Source organism: Colossoma macropomum, unplaced genomic scaffold (assembly GCF_904425465.1).
Source record: "Colossoma macropomum unplaced genomic scaffold, Colossoma_macropomum, whole genome shotgun sequence".
In the NCBI taxonomy this organism is placed as follows: Eukaryota; Metazoa; Chordata; class Actinopteri; order Characiformes; family Serrasalmidae; genus Colossoma; species Colossoma macropomum.
Window position 1 is genome coordinate 49,161,286 of NW_023494792.1, and position 23,108 is coordinate 49,184,393.

A 23,108-nucleotide genomic window follows, 5' to 3' on the forward strand; every position below is an offset into this window, starting at 1 on the left:
CAGCTGCCTTTTGGTTTCTGTTATGTTTTAAATCAAAAGGATTTCTATTGTTTTCTAGGTACAGGGAAATGTATCAATTATTGTCATTGGTAACTAAGTGCTGCAGATGAGGTTAAAAACACTGGAGTATTCCTTTAAACCTTTTTAAGCACTTCTGGCAGCTACATTCCTTACTTTAAGGTTGTCACAATACACATTTTCCATTTTGATATGATTTTCCAATACAAGGTCAAACCAAGATTTGATTTTTGATATTTTATGTATGAAAATGTCTTAAGGCCTGTAATTATGTACTGCACAGATTGGTTGAATAAAAGTCCTCAAACAGAACTTTTATAATGCCTGCCATGCCGTAAGCAGCTTCAGAAAAAGGCATGCATTGCATAAGCCCTCCACCTGCCCCTCCCACTATACTCTGATAGGATGAACTTAGATGCTTAGTTTTGACACATTAACAGTGGTTTCCATGAAAGAAATGAGTCAGTAGTAGTGTTAGTTTTACACTGTGATATGTTTTGAACATGCAGTTTTTTGATAGTGAAATCATTACACCCTTACTTTGCATAATAGTTTCATAGTACCTAAGAAATAATAAGCACTGGGCATAATTGTATTAAATAATAGAATAATAAGCCTAGAGATTAAGGGGTTTACTGCAAGAGGAGAACGCAGGGCCTGGTCACAGCTTTTAAAATAGCACTTTGGATAAGCTCAGTGATGATCCCAGTGAGGATTGATAGCATTTGATGTGATACTTGATCATTTTTTAACTATATGTTGTGGCTCTTAAGTTTCTGGATAATTCTCAAGGGCTTTAATGGCATTTTGTTTGGTCTTTCATAAACTGTTTCACTGCTGCCCTGGATATTGTATAACCAGCTGCTGGCACACCTTAGTTTCTTAACTAATCCAGATTTATTGAATCAAGTGAGCCAGTGCTTATTTTTTTACAAAATTACTTGGAGTCATTGGAACATATCATGAGTCAGATGTTACGCAAGTGTCTGATAGAGTTTCTAATGAAGTTTGATGTAATAGTGTCAATAGAATAGAAGCATATTCCCACATTATGTGTTACAGAGGCTGGTTGTGTGTTTTAACCTCTACGGGCACACTGACTGTTTCAACAAGTTTTCTTTCAGTATTTCGTAACTGCTTTGTTGACTAAATGAGTCATATACCACCAGCGTTCCTTATCAGTGTAGTAGTGTGAATGTGCTCTTAGTATTTCAGGTTTGATTACATTTAATGTGTGTTTGTTTGTGTCCATTGCAGTCTGTATCTGTAAGCTGGCAGAAGGAGAGCACCCTCTGCTACTGCGTCTGCTGGCAGGGCCCAACACAGACACACTCAGCTTCGTACTGAGAGAGCAGCAGACTGGGGAAGTCATGGTGAGATGTCAAAATTGTGCTGTGGAAATGTATGTTGTAATGACTTGGTTACATGACTACTTCTCATGATGATGATGACCAGTGGTTCACTAGGTTAAGTACATATTTTATACATAGGCAGTTTATCAGAATTAACAAATATTCAGTGAAAACAAATATGTTAAATAGAAATGATTAGAGATGCTTGACAATATTGTAAACATAATGATATTTGCTTAAAATATTAAGATAATTGCTTAAAAAAGTGGAAAAGTGGCATTTGATAATTCAGATGAATGTTTGATGATGTTCAGGTGTTGCTTATTCGTTGTATTAATTGTAATTTGTAATCCTATGGAAGTAAATGTTATTGTCTCTGTAATGCTATCCAGGTAGATGTAGTCCCAGTTTCTACATTTTATAAATGTTCACGTGTTTGTGTCAGTGTAGGCATTGGCAGATGCGTACATGAAAAATATCAGATATTGGCATTGCCCTACAATTCCCATATTGGTTTATCCCTTAAGACAAATTATGGAACACACTATGTAATTGGATTTGTCTGTGCAAATACTGTTGCAGTATGTTGTCTTTGAGAGTTGAAGCTTTAGTCACTAAGGTAGCGTAGTAGCCTCAGTGAGGGCTCATATAAATGCTATAGTCAGTGATTATGTCTGAAAACACGTGGGAAGTCCTCGTGCCAGACCACTACAAACATTCAAAATGCAATGTTAGCTATATCTAATTGTAAGCTGAAATAGACAATATCAAAGAATGATTAGAAAGCCCTTTGCCCTCTAGACAGTTGTGTCATTTGTAAGAATACTGTGCAGGCTGCTGATCTATACTCTGTTCCCTCCTTCTCCAGTGGGATGCATTCTCCATCCCAGAGCTACACAACTTCCTTCGCATCCTGGATAAGGAAGAGCAGGATCAGGTTCGTGTGATAACCACCCGCTACAACACCTATCGAGAAAAGCTGGAGGAAGCGATCCGAGCAGCCAGCAGCCCTGACTAACACCATCTCTCACAGAGAGAGAGAGAACTGCTTTAGAGGACTCCAGGAATGCTCCCTCTGGAGGCACAGAGAATGAGGTGGAGGACTTCTAAAAACTCTGCCCTCCAGAGAGCACACATGATGAGATTCTACATGCTTTCTCAGAATGCACTCTTAGTGCCATATTCCCAACTCTGCTCTCTCGCGCGCTCTCTCCTTCAAAGATTGTTGGGTTTTTTGTTAGTATCTGTGGTTGTTTGTATTTTTTTTTCTGTTTAGTTACCTCTTGAACTTGCGAACGATGCAAGCCTGAGAATCTGATCTGTCTGATTATTTTATTTAATTGGTGGATACTATGGTTTGTACATATTTCTTGTTCATTGTTTTTAATTTATGTGGGTGAAGCTTTTGTTCTTTTTTTTATCTTTATTTTTTAAAAAAAGAGTCTTATTTTATTTTAAAGAAGCATAGCAACAATCCAAATTGATGGCCGAATGAATGGAGGTGTTGGCAGTAATGGTAGGTACTGTTGACTCACAATGCTCCCGTACCAAAGAGTAAATTAAGCTGGCATGCATGGTTGGCAAGTCTGTGGCTGATTTTTTTTATTTTATTTTATTTTATTTTTTTGGTGGGATACAGCCTTAGCTGCTGTCCTGAGACATGGGTAAATGGTTAAATGTCTGTTTAGTCACAGTAAAGTTGTTTCTAGATCAGAATGTACAAGCAGGAACAGAGGAAAATAGAGGCTCCACTGTCAGTGTTAGTATTACCGGTTTGGTTAAATTATTCCATGTGATGTATCAGACTAAATAGCATGCTTTGATGCACTATTTGTCTTTCAATGGAAGATTACAGTGATGGAGATCCGGAAGGAATATTGGACATGTTGCGTCTCAAGTGATTTGAGACTGTAAGGAAAACTGTGAAGAAGGAAGAAAGGATGTGTAGACAAAGGCCTAATCACTGATAGAAAATGCATGAAATGGCTACTAAAAGAAATGCTTGGCAGTAGAAAGTATCAGAAGTACGTTGGTCAGACTTTAAGACTGAAGCTGTTTGGAGGTCTTCAGAATTCAGAGAGAACATGATGGAGTAGGGCACGTTGTCACTGGAGAAGAAACGATTGCAGGAAGTTCACTTATTGGTTTAGAGGAAGTTGAAACACATTTAGAGGAACTGTCATACGTTGATGTGGGAACAAACTGAGTTAGTGCGGAGCTTGTGTTGGAGCTGACCTCTGCTATCTACAGAGCCGGACTTGTCTTTGTTGGTGACTGGCGTCCCTTGTAAACAAATGACAGAGTGCTTCCATTGCGGGTCATTAAGTTAAATATGCTCTCGTGATCGGAGCCTTTAACAGAGATAAGCATCAGGAACAAAGCCAGTGTTGTTAGGCACTGGCTTTAGGGAGGGACGTAATCGGTGTAGTTCTAAAAAGGCATTAAAGAGAGAGAAGGTTGGCTGTATAGTCATTTGCTGGAGGATCTGTGCCCCACTGTTTAAGGTGTAGGCTGAGGAAATGGGGTTGGGCCACTCTGCTATTAGGCCTACATTTCATCCGCAGCTGTTGAAGAGCTGTCTGTTCAGTACTGTACATGTGTGCTTGCCATTCAGGATATGAAGCATCATATTCTATATATAAACCACCACTGAGGGTTTTCACAAAGCAAGATTTTTTCAGTGAGCCAGAGATTTTAAGATTTTAAAAATAGAAGGCGATGAAGCAACTGCCCATTGACTTTGAAATGTGTTTTGAATCAGTAGGCTTTCTGTTCAGCTGAACTAATTGAAATAACTGTCTGTGGTAATTGCTTGCACACTACACATGCGCAGATAGACATTAGATTAAAATCACTGGAGTATTCCTTTGTTATCTAGCTAAACTGAGAAATCCTGATACTATAAAATACCCTCGTGTATGCAAGTGCTGTAATTTTCTTGATCTGGACAGACACGTTGTATGATATACCTGTATTTCTCCTCTGATGCTCTTTCAGATGCTGTTAAATATACTGTAGTAACTGTAGTAATCTATGCAGATTTCAGCAAAAGAAGTGTCTTAAGAGCGGACGGTCGGTCATCGAGCTATGCTATTTTGTTAAGGTTAACATTTACACCATGTTAAGTTTGTTAAATGATACTTGTGTATCAGTGGTTGATTTCTTTAATATGTATACATATTTTATTTTATGTTTCTGCTAGTACTGCATGATGGTTTTCTGATGGGTACTGCATAATAGTTTGTGTTGCATTGTCCATTGAAGTATAATTGTGGTGATGTGGGGACACCTTATGGTCATCTGCTGTAATAGCATTTTTACTTTGTCCTGTAGCTCATCTATGTCAAGGTTTTTTTTGTTTTTTTTTTGGTGACACAATTTATTTGCTTTTACTATCTTGTTGTATTTGTTTCCTGTTTAACCAAAGATCTAATGAAAAAAATGTATAATTTAATTTAAAATTTAGAAATCTTGCCTGGTGCAAAGAGTCTGTACACCTCATCTGAACTTAGGTTAATCTGTATCTAGCCTGTTAGAAAGCTTCACCGTGGCAACATTGACTTGTAAACACTGGGTTGAATATGATTTAGAATGAAATGTGTAACTGTTGCAGGAGTTTTGAATCAATAAGCCATTGATAGTAATAGTCCCGTCGCTCTGTAACTCCAGTATTATTAGGTTATGACTGAGGGTCACACAGGGCAACAGTAAGGATTTAGACGTTAAAAAGAGTTTTGGGCACTTTACATTGTAATCAGGGAATATCTTTTATTTTTGTCTGCTTTGAATGCTTATTATCTTTCATAGTTGTATAACAGTAACTATATATTTTATTCAGTGAAGGCTTAGGCATGTTCTGTGGAATTAATTTTTTCCTAAACTTGATTTTAAAGAGCAAAAAGCTTCCATAGCCCATTTGGTAGAGCAAGACTGTGAACGTTCCAACTGCATCACGTTTTCTTAGCATGTTATTCAAGCCTACGTTAAAGGCTGTGGGTATGTGTGAGTACTACTAAAGGAATTTCATATATAAATGCATGCATTATATTAATCCATGCATATTCTTTCTGGCTGTGAAGGACATCACTGGCCAGTGTTGTTAAAATGGTTGTTTACCAGCACGTGACTGATCGTACTGAAAGGTGTTCTTGACCTACATACTCTCAATTTGCCAAAACTGTTCACATACAAATCTCAATGTGGCTTTGTTCCATGTTTTGCAGGTTTGCCCTACAGACTGTGCTAGAACATTTTGGAGTCTACTTACTTAACATTGCGTTTAAAGGAGACCTCAGGGCCAGTTTGGATTTGAACCTAAATCCTGAAATTTGGGGTATTTCCTTGGATATTTCAGGATTTTGTCCAATCCAGAAAGCTGAAATCTGTTCAGAGATGTTTTGGGATTTGGTAAATGGCTCAGAGGGGTCAGTACTGTGAAGTGGACTTGCAAAAAGAGCAGGATACCGTCACCACAAGCAGCATGTGATGCTATTTGTGATGTTGGCTGATACAGGTTTATTTTTGTAGGGAACTGTTTCAGCATAAAGTTGTTACCAATTGAGGCCTTTTTGGTTAATGACTTGGTTTCATTGAATAAAATTGAAATTGTTTCACAAATTCTCATTTGTGTCGTGGCTTGTTTTTTGTTTCTGATTGTATGAATTAACATTAATTTATAGGTAAAAGACATGAACGCAGACATCTGTCCAGCTGGTCATTCAGGCAGAAATTTGGTCGCAAGCTACTGACTTACCCACCATCAGACCTAATATAATAAGCTAGAATGAAAAAAGTGAGAGAAACATTTTAAGTTTTCACATTTTATGTTTCTGCGAGTACTGCATAATATTTCGTGCTGCAGTGTCCGTTAAAGCATAATTGTGGTGATGTGGGGACACCTATTGGTCATCTGCTGTAATAGCGTCTGTACTGTGGAGTCATCTGTCAGATGTTTGTACTGTCATTGACAGTAAAGCTGACAAACAGTATGAAATCCATGAGAAATATTTGTTGCTGTGTAGTGAACGTTAGTAGTGCAGAGCCGATGTTAAACTGATAGATGATAATTTCTAGAAAATGACTACAAGGCTGGATTTTGCGTCCTCTAGAATTACTTACACCAAAAAAACAAAAAAAAACAAAACAAAAAAAAAACAAGTATATGCTTTTAAAAAATGAACTGAATTCGCTCTCGATCAGCGCTTTCACCACAGCGCCCCCTGCTGGTGTGGATCCGCTCAGTGCTTCATGGCGCCCGGAGACTCTGAAGTTTTCACAGCTGAACTCAGCAGCTCGGATTAAGAGTTCGCTTCTACAGTCATGTAAGTGCTGAAAATCTGATCACTGGCTTTAAAATCGGACTTTCTGAGCTTGTTTCAGCTACACACAGACTCTTTCGAGATGAAGTTCAGGCGTGTTATTTTTGTACTGCATGAAATGAAATGCTGAAGTAGAAGTGTGAGAGTCTTTCCCCTTATGTCATATAGGAACTGCTTCAGTGATCTGTTCACACACACACACACGTGTGTGTGTGTGTGTATATATATATATATATATATATATATATATATATATATATATATATGTATGTGTGTGTGTGTGTGTGTGTGTGTGTGTGTGTATAATTTGTATTGTATTGTATTGTTTTTTTTTAATAATGTATGTAATATTACCTTATTTTCCACCCTCAACACAAACCTTCAGTATTTCTCCTGTTTAAGTGTTTTCTTTGTTTCTTCAGGACTGGAAAGCAGGCTGTGAAGGTTGTGTTACTGGCTATTGTCGTTGGTGTCTATCTTATTCCTTCACCCATTGAACCTGAGCCATACATGTAAGTCATGTGACATATGTAGGTTTCTTTAAAGCTGCCATATCCTACATTCAAATTTTATTTGTTTTTCCTGAGGACCACTTATGACGTCTGTGTGGGTTTATGTACCAAAAACAGGATCGTTTTATAAACTCTCTATATCCCTTATAATCTGTTAATCCCTTACCTGTTAATCTTAAACACAGCCTTAATCTTTAAAATTGATATTTGTGAATGACTATTGGCTGCGCTGTATTGTGCCTCACTGAAAAAGTAGTGTGACTTTTTTTTTAATTAAACAAACAGTTTTCAGCAACCAGCAAGCAATTGCTCAGCAGTGAGTCTCTGAGTCTCAGGTGGCTCCCCATGAAGCTGCTTGAGAGAACACCAAAAGTGTACTGAGACAAAGACAGATCAAGACAAAGGAGGCTACTTTGATGAGTCTGAAATAGAGGAAAATTTGATTTGTCTAAGACATTTTGGTCAGTGTTTAATTCCATATGTGTTACTGTATGATGTCACTGTTATTCTAAAATGTGGAAAATAGTAAAAATAATGAAAACCTTCTTCAGTAGGTGTGTCCTAATGTTTGACTAGTACTGTATATATCCAAACAGATCTGAAATACTGACAGCATTTTGGCTTAGTATGGTGAAGTGCTTTGTTCTGCATTCACTTGCTTTAGATTTGAGGGGCCACCGCCAGCCCTGGAGGGTCCTCTGGCGGTCAACACGAGGCTACAAAGAGGACGTAGGCTGTTTGCTGGACAGCTGAAAGGCCCAGAGTCTTTCACTGCAGACAAGAATGGTAATTGCTGTGTATGTGACTGTGTCACATGTGTGGAATAATATCTGCCCAGAGTTTAGACTTTCAGTACAATACCAAGTGTAATATAAGGCTGTCAAGTGATTAAAACAATGAATTGTGATCAAGCATTAATTTGTGTGGTTAATAATGAGCCAAATTTTGCTCTAATTTGATCCTAAAGTACCCTTTTTCCATTTAAAAAGCAGTGCCTATTGTTATAGATATGAGTGTGACTTTATCAGAATGCATGTATTACTTTCAGTAATTCAGTATTATTATTTTCACATGAACCTGAACATAAAAGCCACATGAATGCAGTAGTGTATTGTAGCCAAATGTATCCCCTCTCTCTCTTAGCGCTACATTACATCTTGTTTTGCGGTGAACTGGCTTGTTAATTTACCCACAGTTCTCCTCAAAGAGTATTGAATTGTTTACCACATTGTAGGATTAAAAAAGCTTTAAACCTTCAGTACATTATACAACACTACCTGACCATCTCTCGCAGGTAACGTGTACACAGGCACAGTTGATGGGAAGCTTTGGAGGATCACCAACGATACCCTCACTTTCATCACTCAGATGGGCCAGAATCTTTCAGAATGTGGTGAGAGTTGTTGCTCACAAGCAGCACTGGAGACTTTTAAACACAAACTTTACTTCTCATAGACTTCACATAAAAACACATGCAGTCCAGCAGTGGCTGTGGGGCTGGGCTTAGCCAGCCTTTTGTATGCTGCACCCCTCCTTTTGTCATCAGATCGTGTATCCAGGATCCTGGATAAAAGTGTATGAGCTGAACGAGTGTCTTAAATCTCGAACAGCCCCTTTGTCTTCCTGCCAAAGTGCATTAGACATGGCCATGTGATTCACAAAGATCCACTTGTTTTATGAAAGGCTTGGCAATTCAGAGAAAACTGCAGTGGAGATGTCTTCACTACAGCTGAAAGGAATACTTCAGCATTTTTCAACATAATCTCTATCTGGCGCATCTGTATTGTACGGTTACAATAGACGTCAATGGGCAGTTGCTTTAGCTTAAATGACTGTTCCTTTAGGCTTCGCTTTGGTCCTCAGAAATTTGAGCATTTTGAAAGTGACTGATAAAGTTGGTTAATAAGTTTTAGAAATAGTTCACGCTGCTTTTTTGTATGGCTGGCCTGAACAATTTGAAATTTTCAATAATCAGTATTTGTTATGTTGAACAATCCAATAAATTTCATCAGCAGGAGTCTTTAGATCAGTGCAATGTTTGTGGTGGGCTGAGGGCCACAATGACAAAGCAATAAACTAATAAAGGATCCCCCTGCGTCGGAGTGATGAGGTAGGCACCGGACAGGTCGCAATGTTTAACCTCCGTTACCCCTGTACCCCTTCATGTGTCTGGCAGAAAACAGAGATCACTTCCAGCATTGCATGTAATGCAATTGATTACACATACGTCAAGGTATGCAGCATATTTTTGGTTCAGATTGCTTCATCCTAATGGGAGTTACAAAAGAATGTTCAGGGCCTCTTTCAAGTGAATCTCCCTGTAGTTTATATATACTAATATTAGTTATACTGATAGTTTCTGTTTTCTAATGTGTTTTATAATACTACACTATATTGAGTTGCTAAAATACCGCAAAAATACAATTTTTTAAAACCCAAAATAAGAGTTGTTGGGTGAGGGGTTGGGGTTTAAGTAACCTTCTGCTGGGCCAAATCAAATGTCCTCATGGACCTACGATGGCCTGTAGGCCACACTATAGGAAGCCCTGCTTTAGATCGAACAGTTAGTGTTAATATTTGGAAAATTATAAAATTAAAAAAAACTTCTGCAACCACTTTCCTTGTTACCATTAAAGCTAAAATAATTAGAGAGTGGGAGCACTTTAAATTTTTGGATGGTAGGAAGAATGTAAAATGTTAGATAAGAGGCTGGTACACCGTGGAGGCACAACAAGTTTGATGAATCATCTCAAATAGCCAATTACAGTACAGTTATCATTATCTGAATACTGTTAGACTCAGCTCTATCGCATAACCACTTTAGGTGGAAACATAAGCTCTATTTTCTCCTTTTCTTTTCTAGTTTAAGAGTTTTATGGCAGGTTTAATACTTGACAGCACAAACAGCATCTGTTTAAAGGGACAAAATCCCAATCACACATTTTTACTGTTGTTGGTATCAGAGAAGAGCAGCCCTCACACTGTTAGTACAGCTCAGGAGCTGCTTGGCAACAAGATCATATCATTTTAGTAAATACTATTTCAATACAGTTTAGAACGCTGTAAAATAGACATGAAAAATGCATCAGGATACATGATGCATTGATGCATCATATGTAAGACACCGCAGTTGGTGTGGACTGAAATGTTGATTAAATGGTCTGTTTTGTTGCCTCAGAACACATCTTGGATATATATTTGGTTATTTATATATATTTTGAACTACAGTAATAAACATGCTCAAATTATGGTTAATTATAAAATGTAAATTTTGTTTTTAAGAGCAGCTTAGAGAATGAGCATGCAGGTACTTCGTTGGAAATACTGGCAAGTATACAAAGCATGTAAAACAATGCTAGAGCCAGCCCTTCTTGATTGATCAGAATAATTTTTATATCAGCAACAAAAGAATCAATGAAATCATTTATTAAATTGGCTTGGAAAAGCCAATTTACTGTTCTTCTTAATCATCTTATTATCTTCTTCTTCTTCTTCTTCTTATTATTATTATTCCACGTTCAAAATGTAAAAAGTTTCTCATCCTACAGTTTATGACCTAGAAGCACCAAACCTGTGCGTGCTTGTGCTTTTAGAACCAATACAATGATTTTCCATAGACAAGAGCTCAGGGGACTAAAACTTTTTCACACTATATGTACTATATGATAATGCAACAAACTTTATTTCACCACAGTCAGTAAACACACAGTAGACAAAATGTTTTGGACACTGTTCTTACATCATGATCACAAACCACACGCACACTACACACACTACACACCGCACACTCTATACACCACACACAGTCCACGCACTGAACACATCACACACACTCAACACACCACACATACACTACATACTCAACAAACCACACAGACCAAACCCTCCACACCACACACACTCTATACACCCCAAACTCAACACACTTTTCACACACACACCCCCTCAGCAACCACCTGGGATACCCTAGTAACCGCCAAGCAACACCCTAGCAACCACTTGGAATGCCATAGCAACTGCTTAGCAACACCTTAGCAAACACCTAGGATACCATAGCAACTGCCTAGCAACACCTTAGCAATCACCTAAGACACCAAAGCAACTTCTTAGCAACACCTTAGCGATCACCAACAACACCTTAGCAACCACCTGAAAAACCATAGCAACCTCCTAGCAACACTTTAGCTGGGATACCATAGCAACTGCCTAGCAACACTTTAGCAACCACCTGGGATACCAGAGCAACCACCTAGCAACACCTTAGCAACCACTTGGGATACCAGAGCAACTGCCTAGCAAAACCTTACCAACCACATGAGACACCAAAGCAACTTCCTAGCAACACCTTAGCAACCACCTGGGAAAGCATAGCAACTTCCTAGCAACACCTTAGCAACCACCTTGGACATCATAGCCACCACCTAGCAACACCTTAGCAACCACCTTGGACACCATAGCAACCACTTAGAAACATGTCAGCAACCGACTGCAACACCATAGAAACGGCCTAACAACACCTTTGCAATCACCTGGGATACCATAGCAACTGCCTAGCAACACCTAGCAACCACCTAGGAAACCATTGCAGCTGCCTGACAACACTTTAGCAACCACCTTGGACACCATAGCAACTGCCTAGCAACACCTTAGCTATGACCTGGGAAAAGCTAGCCATCGCCTAGCAACACCTTTGCAACCACCTAAAATCACCATAGCAACTGCCTAGAAACACCTCTGCAACCAGCTTGGACACCTTCGCAACCACCTTCCAACACTTCAGCAACCTCTTTGGACACTATAGCCACTTCTTAGCAACAAGTTATGAACCACCTGGGATACCAAAGCAACCGCCTAACAACACTTTAGCAACCACCTTGGACACCGTAGCCACTGCCTAGCTAAACATTAGCAACTACCTGGGATGCCATAGTAACTGCCTAGCAACACCTTAGAAACCGCCTGGACACTAGCAACTGCTAATCAACACCTTAGCAACTTTCTAGGATTGCAGTCACCTATGAACATCTTTGCCATCATCTGGGGTACCATAGCAACTGCCTAGCAACATCTTCGCAACCACCTGGGCTACTATAGAACCACTGAACAACACCTTAGCAACCACCTGGGACACCTTTGCAACCGCCTAGCAAGACCTTCTCTGGTTAAAGATATTATAATTTGGTCTTCAGTTCACTGAGTGTCTGTGCTTATTGAGTTCTTTCTCTGCTCATTTGCATTCTAACCTCTGCAGGCACAAGCATGGACTATGAGCCTGTGTGTGGACGCCCACATGGGCTGCGCCTGGACCCCCATGGACAGCTTATAGTGGCCGACTCATACCTTGGCTTGTTTAAGGTGGACCCCTTGACTGGAGAGAAGACCCTGCTACATTCAAGCAAAGAAGGTGCTTAAGCTTCAAAGGGCCTATATAATGAAAAATTGAAGTTTCCTCATCATTTTTTTTGAGTTTGATATCATATGAAAACATTGTTAAAGTCTGAAGTGTGTCATTCACTTCCCAGTCTATACAGTCATTGTATGGAGACCAAGTTGCAACAAAAACCCTTTCTGAATTCACTTTTTTCAGACTGAAGTGACAAAAATCCATCTTTTCAGGTTACAGCAGTTTAGCCCCACACATTCACACCGAAGTTAAAAGAAGTGTTTCAGCTCAGATTACATTTTGAAAGAAGACAGTACAGGGAGGCCAATCAGAACAGAGCTAATTTACATATACAAGTCTTAAAGACACAGTAACAAAACCAGTCTGTTTAGTTCTAAAAATTAAAAATTCTGTAAAGAGATGTTGGGAAATGGCAACATAAAAATGAATCCTGACTGTTTTAAACACATAAAGCCACACAAACATCATAAGTGGGCCTCAGGAGAAAAGATTAAAGGAATACTCCAGTAGTTTTCAGTATTCTATATCTGCTGCATCTGTAGCATATAGTCAATTACCACAGACAATAATTTTAACTTGCTTTGTGTTTTCTTAGAAAAGAACAGTAAACATGTTGACTGAAAACATTTAAAATAGAAGCCAGTGGGCAGGTGCTGAAGCTACCCATACGCAAAATACTTCGTCTGCTTTACCTCTTTAAGAACATTTGAGGGGGAATTCCACTGATTTGTTTCATTAATTGGTTGAGATGTAAACAAAGTTGTTCAGAGTGGTTTGATGTGAAATGCTCTGTTGTAGAGAGACTTACCGAGTCAGAATTGTTCACATTGATTGTGAAAGCAAGCAAACATTTGAAGTGTTTAATGCCTCTAAAACACAGAAATGCCTCCCTCACAGAGAGTTATATAAAATTGTGATGAATACACTGCCTAATGCCTGAGACGCTGTTTTTAAAAAAAATCCACTCATGGCGGCGAGGTACATGCAGGAGGCAAATAGCCCCCTATAAAACTTTTACACTATTCATCATCATCACCATTCATCAGCATTAGATAGAAGATGACATGTAGGTTCACTGGTGGTTTTGCATAGCAAAGAAATGGCTATATTTACACTGTGGACATCATGATCTGTGGTTCCTATCACTACCACTGTAAAGAAATCAGAGTCAGTAAGCTTCTTGACAATTTCACACCAAAGTACTCTAAATAAATATGTTTGCACTTCATTGATTGAATTATATACAAATTTGGAAAAATCAGTAGAATTCTTCTTTAATTCAGATATCTAGGTTCAGTCAATATGAGCCAGTGATTTATTCCTAAAAGTAAAAAATGTTTAGATGGCTGACCCTGACAATAAGTCAGCATGAGTGTATTTAATGACCAATAGAGTAGCAATATAACATCATAACATTAATATATTTCTTTTCCAAGGTGCTGATGGGATCCCTTTTGGCTTTCTGAATGGGCTGGAGATTTCTAAAAATGGAACAGTGTTCTTCACTGACTCCAGCAGCAGATGGGGCAGACGGCATGTTCGTTACGAGGTCAGTGTCGGACAGCAAGAGTAAGCCAAATAATTTTTTATCAAAATTCTGAGCCAAATCAGAGTCAAGGTCTCCTCCAATGAGTTCCTTTGACAGATGTCATTGGACGTTATAGATGGAATTGCTTTTTGGTGCTTTGTTCTATCCATTGCATAATTTACAGGACTAATGAACAACAAACTGTTACCCGTTTCATACAAATAAGCAGTAATTTATATTAACTTTCTCTCAGTTGATATGTCAAATAGATTACTTGTGCTACAGTGTCACCTTGTGGTTGATAATGGAGCATTACAGGTACTTACTTAGAATTGTCCATGAAAAGACATTAGTCTAATTCAAAAATAAAGGCTAGCTTCATGCAGCCTGTTTCTGCAATGCTTATTGTTCAGAGAATAATGTTTGATCCAGTGTAAGAACATTTTGTAAGCTTGTAAGTGATCTCAACTGACAGTGCTACGTTAACAAGGAGCCGTACACATACTTGGCTATGAAAAGATACTGGTCCAATATTTTTTCTGCAGCTTCAAACCAAAATATGATCTTTCAGTGATAACAGTGACAGAGCCTGATGATGTTTCAATTTAAATGTAAGAAAATTTCTCTTAAATTATCTTTCCAGGTTTAATTGTGTATGTATGTTCTTGAAATTGAAATCACAGAGATGAACTTTACCTATAGATCATAATCTATCTTTCTGTACTTTATTTTCTGAAATGTATTTATTTTTTTAAATTATCGTATCTCCTGTAGGTGCTAGAAACCAACCACCTGGGTCGTCTTCTCTCTTATGACACTGAGTCAGGCCGTGTTCAGACCCTGCTGGACTCTCTTTATATGCCCAATGGCTTTGCGTTCTCTGCTGATGAGGACTTTTTGCTGCTGGCTGAGACCAGCATAGGCTGCATCAGCAGGTAATGGCAGGTGTATCAACACTTTGAATAACAAAGCCTTTAAGAAACACTGCTGACTTTCATCTGTGACAATTGTGATTCAGCATTGCACATTTGAGCTGTGGTGAACGTGCCATATTGTGGAGGAAGAACAGTCAGGGAAGGCCAACATTTCGGCTTAAAATGTGCTCTTTTTTTAAAGAAACAGTAGAAAATGCCACTGCCTACAGCCAAACTCAGGGGGAAGGTCAACAAAAGCCACAGATCCTGCAAGTGGCAGCCACCACAATGTAATTACTGTTTGAGACTGACAGAGGGTTTTTCAGGGTCTTTACTGTTAAAGAGACACTCTGGCCAAAATAAAAAATTGTTACATTTGTAAACATTTGGGGTGAATTTTTAAGTATGGGCTGTTTGATTTATTATTATTATTTTTTCTTTTTGGCAAATAGCAGAAAGAAGCCTCATAGCTAGTGTTACTGCTAGATATTGCGGCTGTTTATTTGTGATAACACATTTCAAATCATTATTACAAAAGAGACAATAGATTACAACAAGCTAAAAGCTAAAGTTAGCAAGGTAGCTACTTGGCAATCCACTTACCTCAGTTTGGTTTCTTTTCTTTGGCTTAGGGGGTAAAAACCTTGTCTCTAGTGTCCAACCTGTGCTGAATAAAGATAGATGTGACGACCTTGATAAGAGTTACAGTAGCTTGGTTGTATATTAGCCTATAACTCAGTGGCTTAGCTAGCAGTGGGATTCCTAGTGGTTGTATGATGTATTTGCTAAATGCATGCTGGGTGTTGTAGTGTAGAAAGGTGATGAATGAAAACATGAAGATGATATAAAATTGTGAATTTTGTCAAATCGTTGAAGCTGAGGAATGCCATTTCACCTCACCTAATTTTAGGCCTACATTTGTAAATATTTGTTTATCTACCCTGTTTTTCACATGAGCACTGTATTTCAAGATTATGACCAAAATATCCAGCTGAGAGGGGAAGTGTTGTTCATCACTGTTTTTAGCAAAGTAAAAGAAAGTGTGCTTACTATTTAAGTTATCTGGTTATTGTTGCATGTCCCATTAAATGTTTCTGAGGCATTCTACAATTCTACAATTCTACAGGACAACATACAGTTTGCAGCCGACACTACAGCTGAGTGAAGATGAAAGTACGGCCAGAAAAATCTTACAAGCATGAACATATCAAGACAGTTCAGTGTTTCAGAAGACAATGTGGCCTCATAGTGACTCCTTAAGAAAGCCTAGTTGTTATAGTTGAAATCTGCTCTCATTAAATCCAACCAGATGATGAAATGCCAGTTGAACTTAACTAGAGCTAACATCAAAATCCAGTATAGTGCCAAGCTAACTCTGCTAGTTTGAGGCTAACATACCATGGTGAAAATACCAGGGTCACTAGCACAAATGAGCAGTATCACAGCACTTTTTTGTTAAACTTAAGCATATTAATACATTTCTACATTAATCAATGCTATGTAATGATAGTAATTGTTGTAGGTTATAAACAGAATCATCTAAAGTATTTCTCTCACGCAAGTTCAAGTTTCTGTCAACATTTTTATTTATTTACGTTTCTATCATGTTAGAATATTATTAGCATTTTACATATTGTCTGTTTACATGTTGCTGAAAGTTCTGTCTATAATTAAGTCACTCAAAGCATCATAGGGCACAATAATAAAGTGGATAAGTATTTGTTCTTATAATATTGCTTGAAGAAAAATATGGAAGACATTAACACTGATTGTGAAATGATTAAATTAAGTTTCCTCTCTATTCTTCTCTCTTAGATTCTGGTTGAAGGGACCTAAAGCTGGCACAAAGGAGACTGTCCTGAGCAACATGATTGGTTATCCAGACAACATCCGGGTCAGTGACCGTGGCACTTTCCTGGTGGGTATCAACACTGTCCGCTTCCGTGGCCGACTGTTCCCACCTTTCTTGGACCTGCTTGGACCCTATCCTGCACTCAAGCGCTTTGTGGTCAAGGTCAATAAAGAGAAAACTTCACTATTTCTGTCTTGGATAGTACTATTATGTCATGTCTGTTTGCCATGTCAGGTCGTCATGAGAATGTACTTTACAGTTCAAAAGTCTGGAATTGTCACTCAAACATTTGGATTCATTGATTTCAATAATATAAAACTAATTTGTCGCAGATACGTGGATAAATGGTTGTGATATAATGTTGATACTCTACAGCTTTATCGGTTTTAAGTTGTAGGAAGCTGTAAAAAAATCAGAAAGTTTAGACATGCCCAGAATGATGGACACAGCAGTAGATGATCCCATAATAATTGAGAAAGCAGTATAACTCCAAAAATAGTTATAATAAAGTTAACATCCATAATGACTTGTCTTGGAAAAGAACATATCTAAGTTAAAGCTGCACTATGTAAGATTTTTTTTGCCAAAATTGAAAGTAGCATTATTGAGTTAGGAGAAAAAAACACACTAAATATGGTGTCTGTGTGCTGCTTTGAGTCACCCTGTAAAGCCTTATATAATAATTTGAAGTCAGAGGTGTTGAGTTGGATTTCACAAGAGCTTTATGGACCATGTCATATGTCTTTATGTATTATTATATGATACATATTATGTATTATTCAGGTCTCAAATGCAAAATCTGATCTCAAATGTTGAATCTGATGATGACAATAGTAGATCCTAGTAGATCATTCAGTCTTCAGAAGAGTTCTCTTTGTCTTCTCTCTGACAGCTTGCAATCATCAGATTCATCCACTTGGGGAAGGGGTCTAAAGCCCAGCCGACGTTCCAAAATGTTCTCATTGCTTGCAGTTACACATTTTCACCAGAGAGGTCACCAAGCATACAAAGTGCAGCTTTAACTTGACAGGAATTTGCTATAAATAAATAATTACAGTATATCATTTATCATTTAATACTCGTTTCCAAACAGCTTTGAATAAAATAATACCTTCTAATGTCTAGCTTAGTAAAGCCTATTGCAGTGTATATTATATAAGTTATTGTTGAACAAAATAACAGCATTTCTTAATATAACAACTGATTACAAACTTTTTAACAGTCTGTTGTTGAATGTATGTTGAATGTCTTTTAGGCTTTTAAAATAGCCACAGTTAGTACTGTAGGGGTGGTTCATGAGGGGAGGGGCGCATAAAACTGCAAAGAAAACATGGTGTGGGTGGAGATTTGTTAGGACAAGGAGGAGTGACACTTCTGTTAAATCTCTCACGTCAACAGCACTGCGCTCCATTCATTACAGCAGTAAACAAAAGAGTCTCGCACTGCTGTTTGCTGACTCTGAACAGAATATCTCTCAGGCCATTTGAGAAGTCCTTCAAGTAAAAGATCTCTTTATGTTAGCAGTATTACTTTAAGTAAGTCTGACTCACAATTTTCTACATAACTAATTAGGTTAAAAGTTTGTTAACTTAGTATCTGAAGGCATGAGTGAAATGATGTCATTGCTGTTCTGTGTTCTACACTGCTTCTCTAGTCTGTCACAGCCAGGAACCCAATAACTCAGCAGGTGAAAAAAACCCAAGACACATTCCAATCAGAACATTACCTGTAGAAGCAGAGTACACTGGGATACATTTATTTACAGCACAAAATTGCTGACAAAAATATACTGCCATTCAAAAGGTTTTAATCACTTGTCACATTTATATATTTATTAGTTATTAGTTATTTTATGTACAAAAATTACTTATTGTATCTAAATACACAGCGTACTAGACGCTGAAAGGTATTTTTAGATGTTTCCTTCAATATTTTAAGTATTTAGAGATGAACAAGAGGTTATTAAATAATAAATCAATTACTGGAATTATTTATTTACCTTTTTTGTCAAAGTATTTTTCTACCAGTTTGAAATATGAGGAATTTGAAGAAAGAAGAACTTTATCCTGGATGTTATACAGCTTTATCAGTCATTGTAGAATCTTCTATGGCTCCCTTCATCATTCTGGACACATATAAAAAAAGGTCTTATTTTAGTTTTTGCAACTTGCTACTAATTATTTGAAAACTGTGAAGTTGCACAGGACTAGCATATGAGAATTATTTATGCATTTCTTTGCAACCAAATTGGTTTTCGATTATTAAAGATCAGAGGGGAACCCTCAAGGATTTCTGTAAAATAAAAATATACAACTTTTATTTTTTTTTATTTAATATAATCATCATGCTTATTGTTTTTAAACTCTGCAGGTATTTTAGTAATACTGTTATTTCTTTGTTATGTTTTGGTTGTAAACAAAGGTGTTAAATTCTTGAAACACCCAATAGAAAATTGCCTAATAAGCCCTTTTCCCCCACAGTGGTATCTAAATAGATACAGACAAGCTAGCTCTTCCACTGGTTAAGTCTTCAGGAGCTGAACTTAAGTCCTGATGTGTCAGATTAACCACTAGCATAATGAAGAAGAGGCAGAGGAATTAGCCAATCATGTTTGATTTTCAATGGGTGGGACAGGTTTGGGGGACAACACTAACCATAACCCTAACCTGACTCTGGTCCTGGAGTACCCCCTGGCTTGCACATTATTTTGTGGTTTCCTGCTCTAACATACCTACTTCAGCTCAGGAAAGACTTGCTGATTAGCTGATTACTTGGATCAGGTGTTGGGAGCAGGACAAACACTAAAATGTGCAGGGCAGAGAGTAGTCCAGGCCCAGGGCTGGGAACCACTGCTCTAGGCCTTCTGGAAGTTCTAGATACACTATATTGCCAAAAGTATTCGCTCGTCTGCTTTCACATGCATGTGAACTTCAGTGACATCCCATTCTTAATCCATAGGGTTTAATATGATGTCAGCCCACCCTTTTCAGCTATAACAGCGTCAACTCTTCTGGGAAAGCTTTCCACAAGGCTTAGGAGCGTGTTTATGGGAATTTTTAACCATTCTTGTTAGACGAGAAGGCCTGACTTGCAGTCTCCACTCTAAATAATCTCAAAGGTGTTCTATCGGGTTGAGGTCAGGACTCTGTGTAGTCCAGTCAAGTTCTTCCACACCAAACCTGCTCATCCACGTCTTTATGGACCTTGCTTTGTGCACTGGTGTACAGTTGTGTTGGAACAAGAAGGGGCCATCCCCAAACTGTTCCCACAAAGTTGGGAGCATGAAATTGTCCAAAATCTCTTGGTCTGCTGAAGTATTAAGAGCTCCTTTCACTGGAACTAAGGGGCCGAGCCCAACTCCTGAAAGAAACCCCACACCATAATCCCCCTTCCACCAAACTTTACACCTGGCACAATGCAGTCAGAGAAGTACCGTTCTCCTGACAACCGCCAAACCCAGACTCGTCCATCAGATTGCCAGACGGAGAAGCGTGATTCGTCACTCCAGAGAACATGTCTCCACTGCTCTGGAGTCCAGTGGCGGCGCTTTACACCACTGCATTTGACGCTTTGCATTGTGTTTGGTGATGTAAGGCTTGGATGCAGCTGCTCGGCCATGGCAACCCATTCCATGAAGCTCTCTATGCACTGTTCTTGAGCTAATCTGAAGGCCACATAAAGTTTGGAGGTCTGTAGCGATGGAAAGTTGGCGACCTCTGCGCACCATGCGCCTCAGCATCCGCTGACCCTGCTCTGTCATTTTACATGGCCTACCACTTTGTGGCTGAGTTGCTGTCGTTCCCAATCGCTTCCACTTTGTTATAATACCACTGACAGTTGACTGTGGAATATTTAGTAGTGAGGAAATTTCACGACTGGACTTGTTGCACAGGTGGCATCCTATCATGGTACCACGCTGGAATTCACTGTTTCAATGATTTAATGATTTGGATGGGTGAGTGAATACTTTTGGCAATATAGTGTACCTAACAGACTGTGAGTATGATTGATAGCCGGACCAGTATGTTTCAGCCAAGTTTTTAGAACTGCTGCAGTAGCAGCTATATGCCAAGTTAATGAACTGATACTGATCTGAACAGTAAGATATATGTTAATATGTCTGCCCCACACTTCAAATGAAACATGGAATGTCTTTTACAAGCTTCAAATGGCTGTGTTTAATCTAGAACAGCCAAAAAATGTGAGTCGCTGTTAACTTAGCGGTAACCTTACTACTAGAATCCCATAGGAATGCTAGCAGAAATTAGCATTATCATAGAGGTGTTTTTTCCCCTTTGTTTTTGACCGAGTTTTGACATTTGTGGCCTGAACTGAAGGCCTAGTTTTCAGTCATGGTTCATCACATTGATTTCAAACTTTTGAATGGTAGTATAGATAAGTGGAATGAGTACCAGACACTTTGTATTGACTATGCTCAAAAAAGGAATGAATTTGTGATCAGTAAATCACAAAGCTAGTTCTCTTATGTGAGAAAATAAGGCCACAAAAATATTAATATTTGCAGCCCATATGAAACTGGAATGCAGTGTTGAAACAATTCCAGATTCTACAGAGTGAATTGTTTTGTACTATAAATATATGACATTGTGTGTTTATCCGTTGAAAATCTGTCTCTGTGTTAGATCATTCCTCTGCGCTGGTATGATGCTCTGCTGCCCTCCTATGGTCTGCTGCTGGAGTTGGGGTCTAACGGTGATCTGCTGGACAGCCTGCATGACCCAACAGGCACCTTGACGTGGGCCATTAGTGATGTCTTCCAGCAGAAGGAGCTGTACTATCTGGGCAGCACTGACCTGCCCTTTCTGGCAGTTCTGGAGCAGTGGAGCTGATGGGACAGCAGAATCTGAGTATGGTATTGTCCGTTGAATTTACAAAAAATGGAAAAAAAATCCTTGACGCTGTTATATTACACTACACCATGCACAATATTACATTTAGGGAGTCAGTGAAGTATGAATTTAAATTACTGACTAGTATGGAATGAGGATTGGTTTATATAACAACATAGATTGCTCGTTCCACCTATAAGGCCATCAGTACACAAGGGTAAGCTCTAGGACCTGGAGGGTGGCGGGACCCGGACACTGCCCAAACATAGGAGAGAATCTGGCCTAGAGACGAGTGCCGGTTGGTATTTTAGCAATGTGCTGCCGCCTTGTGAGAAACTTCAATATTTGTGCCTGGGGTGTTGACTTGGTGGAAGTGGTCTAGGTTTTATTATGATTCACTGTTCTGTAGTCATTTATAACACAATGCTGACTGGAATAGAATTTCACAACATATGAGAAGGCGTGGCACATAGCAACTTATACACTGTGAACATATCTGAGCTGCTTAACTAAAAAACTCATGAAACATGCTGCTTACTGAAATTTAACTAAGCCTAGAAATATTACAGTCCACTCTCTTAAATTTATGACCACTTAACAAAGCTTTTGGGCACAACAGGCCAAAACAGTTATTTTCTGTTTTTATACCTTCCCACATAATTCTTACCCTTTATTTGGCACATTAAAATACTATGCAGTGCTAAAAGGGGAATGCCTGCTTAAAACTAGCATTTAATATTTTATGTTATATTCTGTATTGCAGCATTGCACCTCTCAGCCTCATTGGTTTAACCAAATTCACAATTTTATGTAATTTCTGTGTTTTTGTCCATCAATGTTCTCTCATTACAAGACCCAACATGCATTACGCAAGTACAGCATACAATGTTGGGAATCCCTACGACGCTCAACAGATCCTGACTGCTAGTCACTGATCTAGTGGCTAATGAACACACCTTTGGTGCTAGCTAGGAGTAGTATGAACCTCAGTTGGCTGTCAGACTTTCTCTTTGTTAAAGCATCCATATCTTAGATCTTGCCTTCATTTTATTTGAGTACACTTATGAGGTTTCTGTGGTTTTATTCAATAATTCAATTCATTTTTACTTGGCCATTTTCCAACCTCTGTATTCCATACAATGAAACAATTACACTTCTTTTGTTACTGTGCCTTGAAGACTGATATATATATATATATATATATATATATATATATATATATATATATATATATATATATATATATGACATTTCTTGTGATTGGCTAACAATCTTCATTTAAAACCCAGTTTGGGCTGAATACATGTTTATGTGAAAATTATTTAGTTTTTCATAACATCACTATAACATTAAATTCAAA

The 23,108-nt window shown here is 38.4% G+C and overlaps 2 protein-coding genes across 3 annotated transcripts in view; both read left to right on the forward strand.

Moving 5' to 3' along the window:
- rassf3 (Ras association domain family member 3) overlaps positions 1-5,259 on the forward strand; it is a 50,321-nt gene extending 45,062 nt beyond the window's left edge. For both annotated transcript variants that reach the window (XM_036577442.1, XM_036577443.1), the window contains 2 exons: positions 1,276-1,391; positions 2,239-5,259. In XM_036577442.1, the coding sequence (XP_036433335.1) occupies positions 1,276-1,391; positions 2,239-2,388 (266 nt within the window). In that variant the 3' untranslated portion in view covers positions 2,389-5,259. The remainder of the gene's footprint in view (positions 1-1,275; positions 1,392-2,238) is intronic.
- A 1,320-nt stretch (positions 5,260-6,579) lies between these two features.
- Positions 6,580-22,548, forward strand: zgc:194209 (uncharacterized protein LOC570908 homolog). Its single transcript, XM_036575549.1, has 9 exons — positions 6,580-6,691; positions 7,111-7,200; positions 7,865-7,986; positions 8,495-8,593; positions 12,452-12,604; positions 14,041-14,153; positions 14,907-15,067; positions 16,862-17,060; positions 21,542-22,548. Coding segments are annotated over exons 1-9 (1,146 nt in total). The 5' UTR covers positions 6,580-6,689; the 3' UTR covers positions 21,749-22,548.
- Positions 22,549-23,108: the final 560 nt, after the last annotated feature.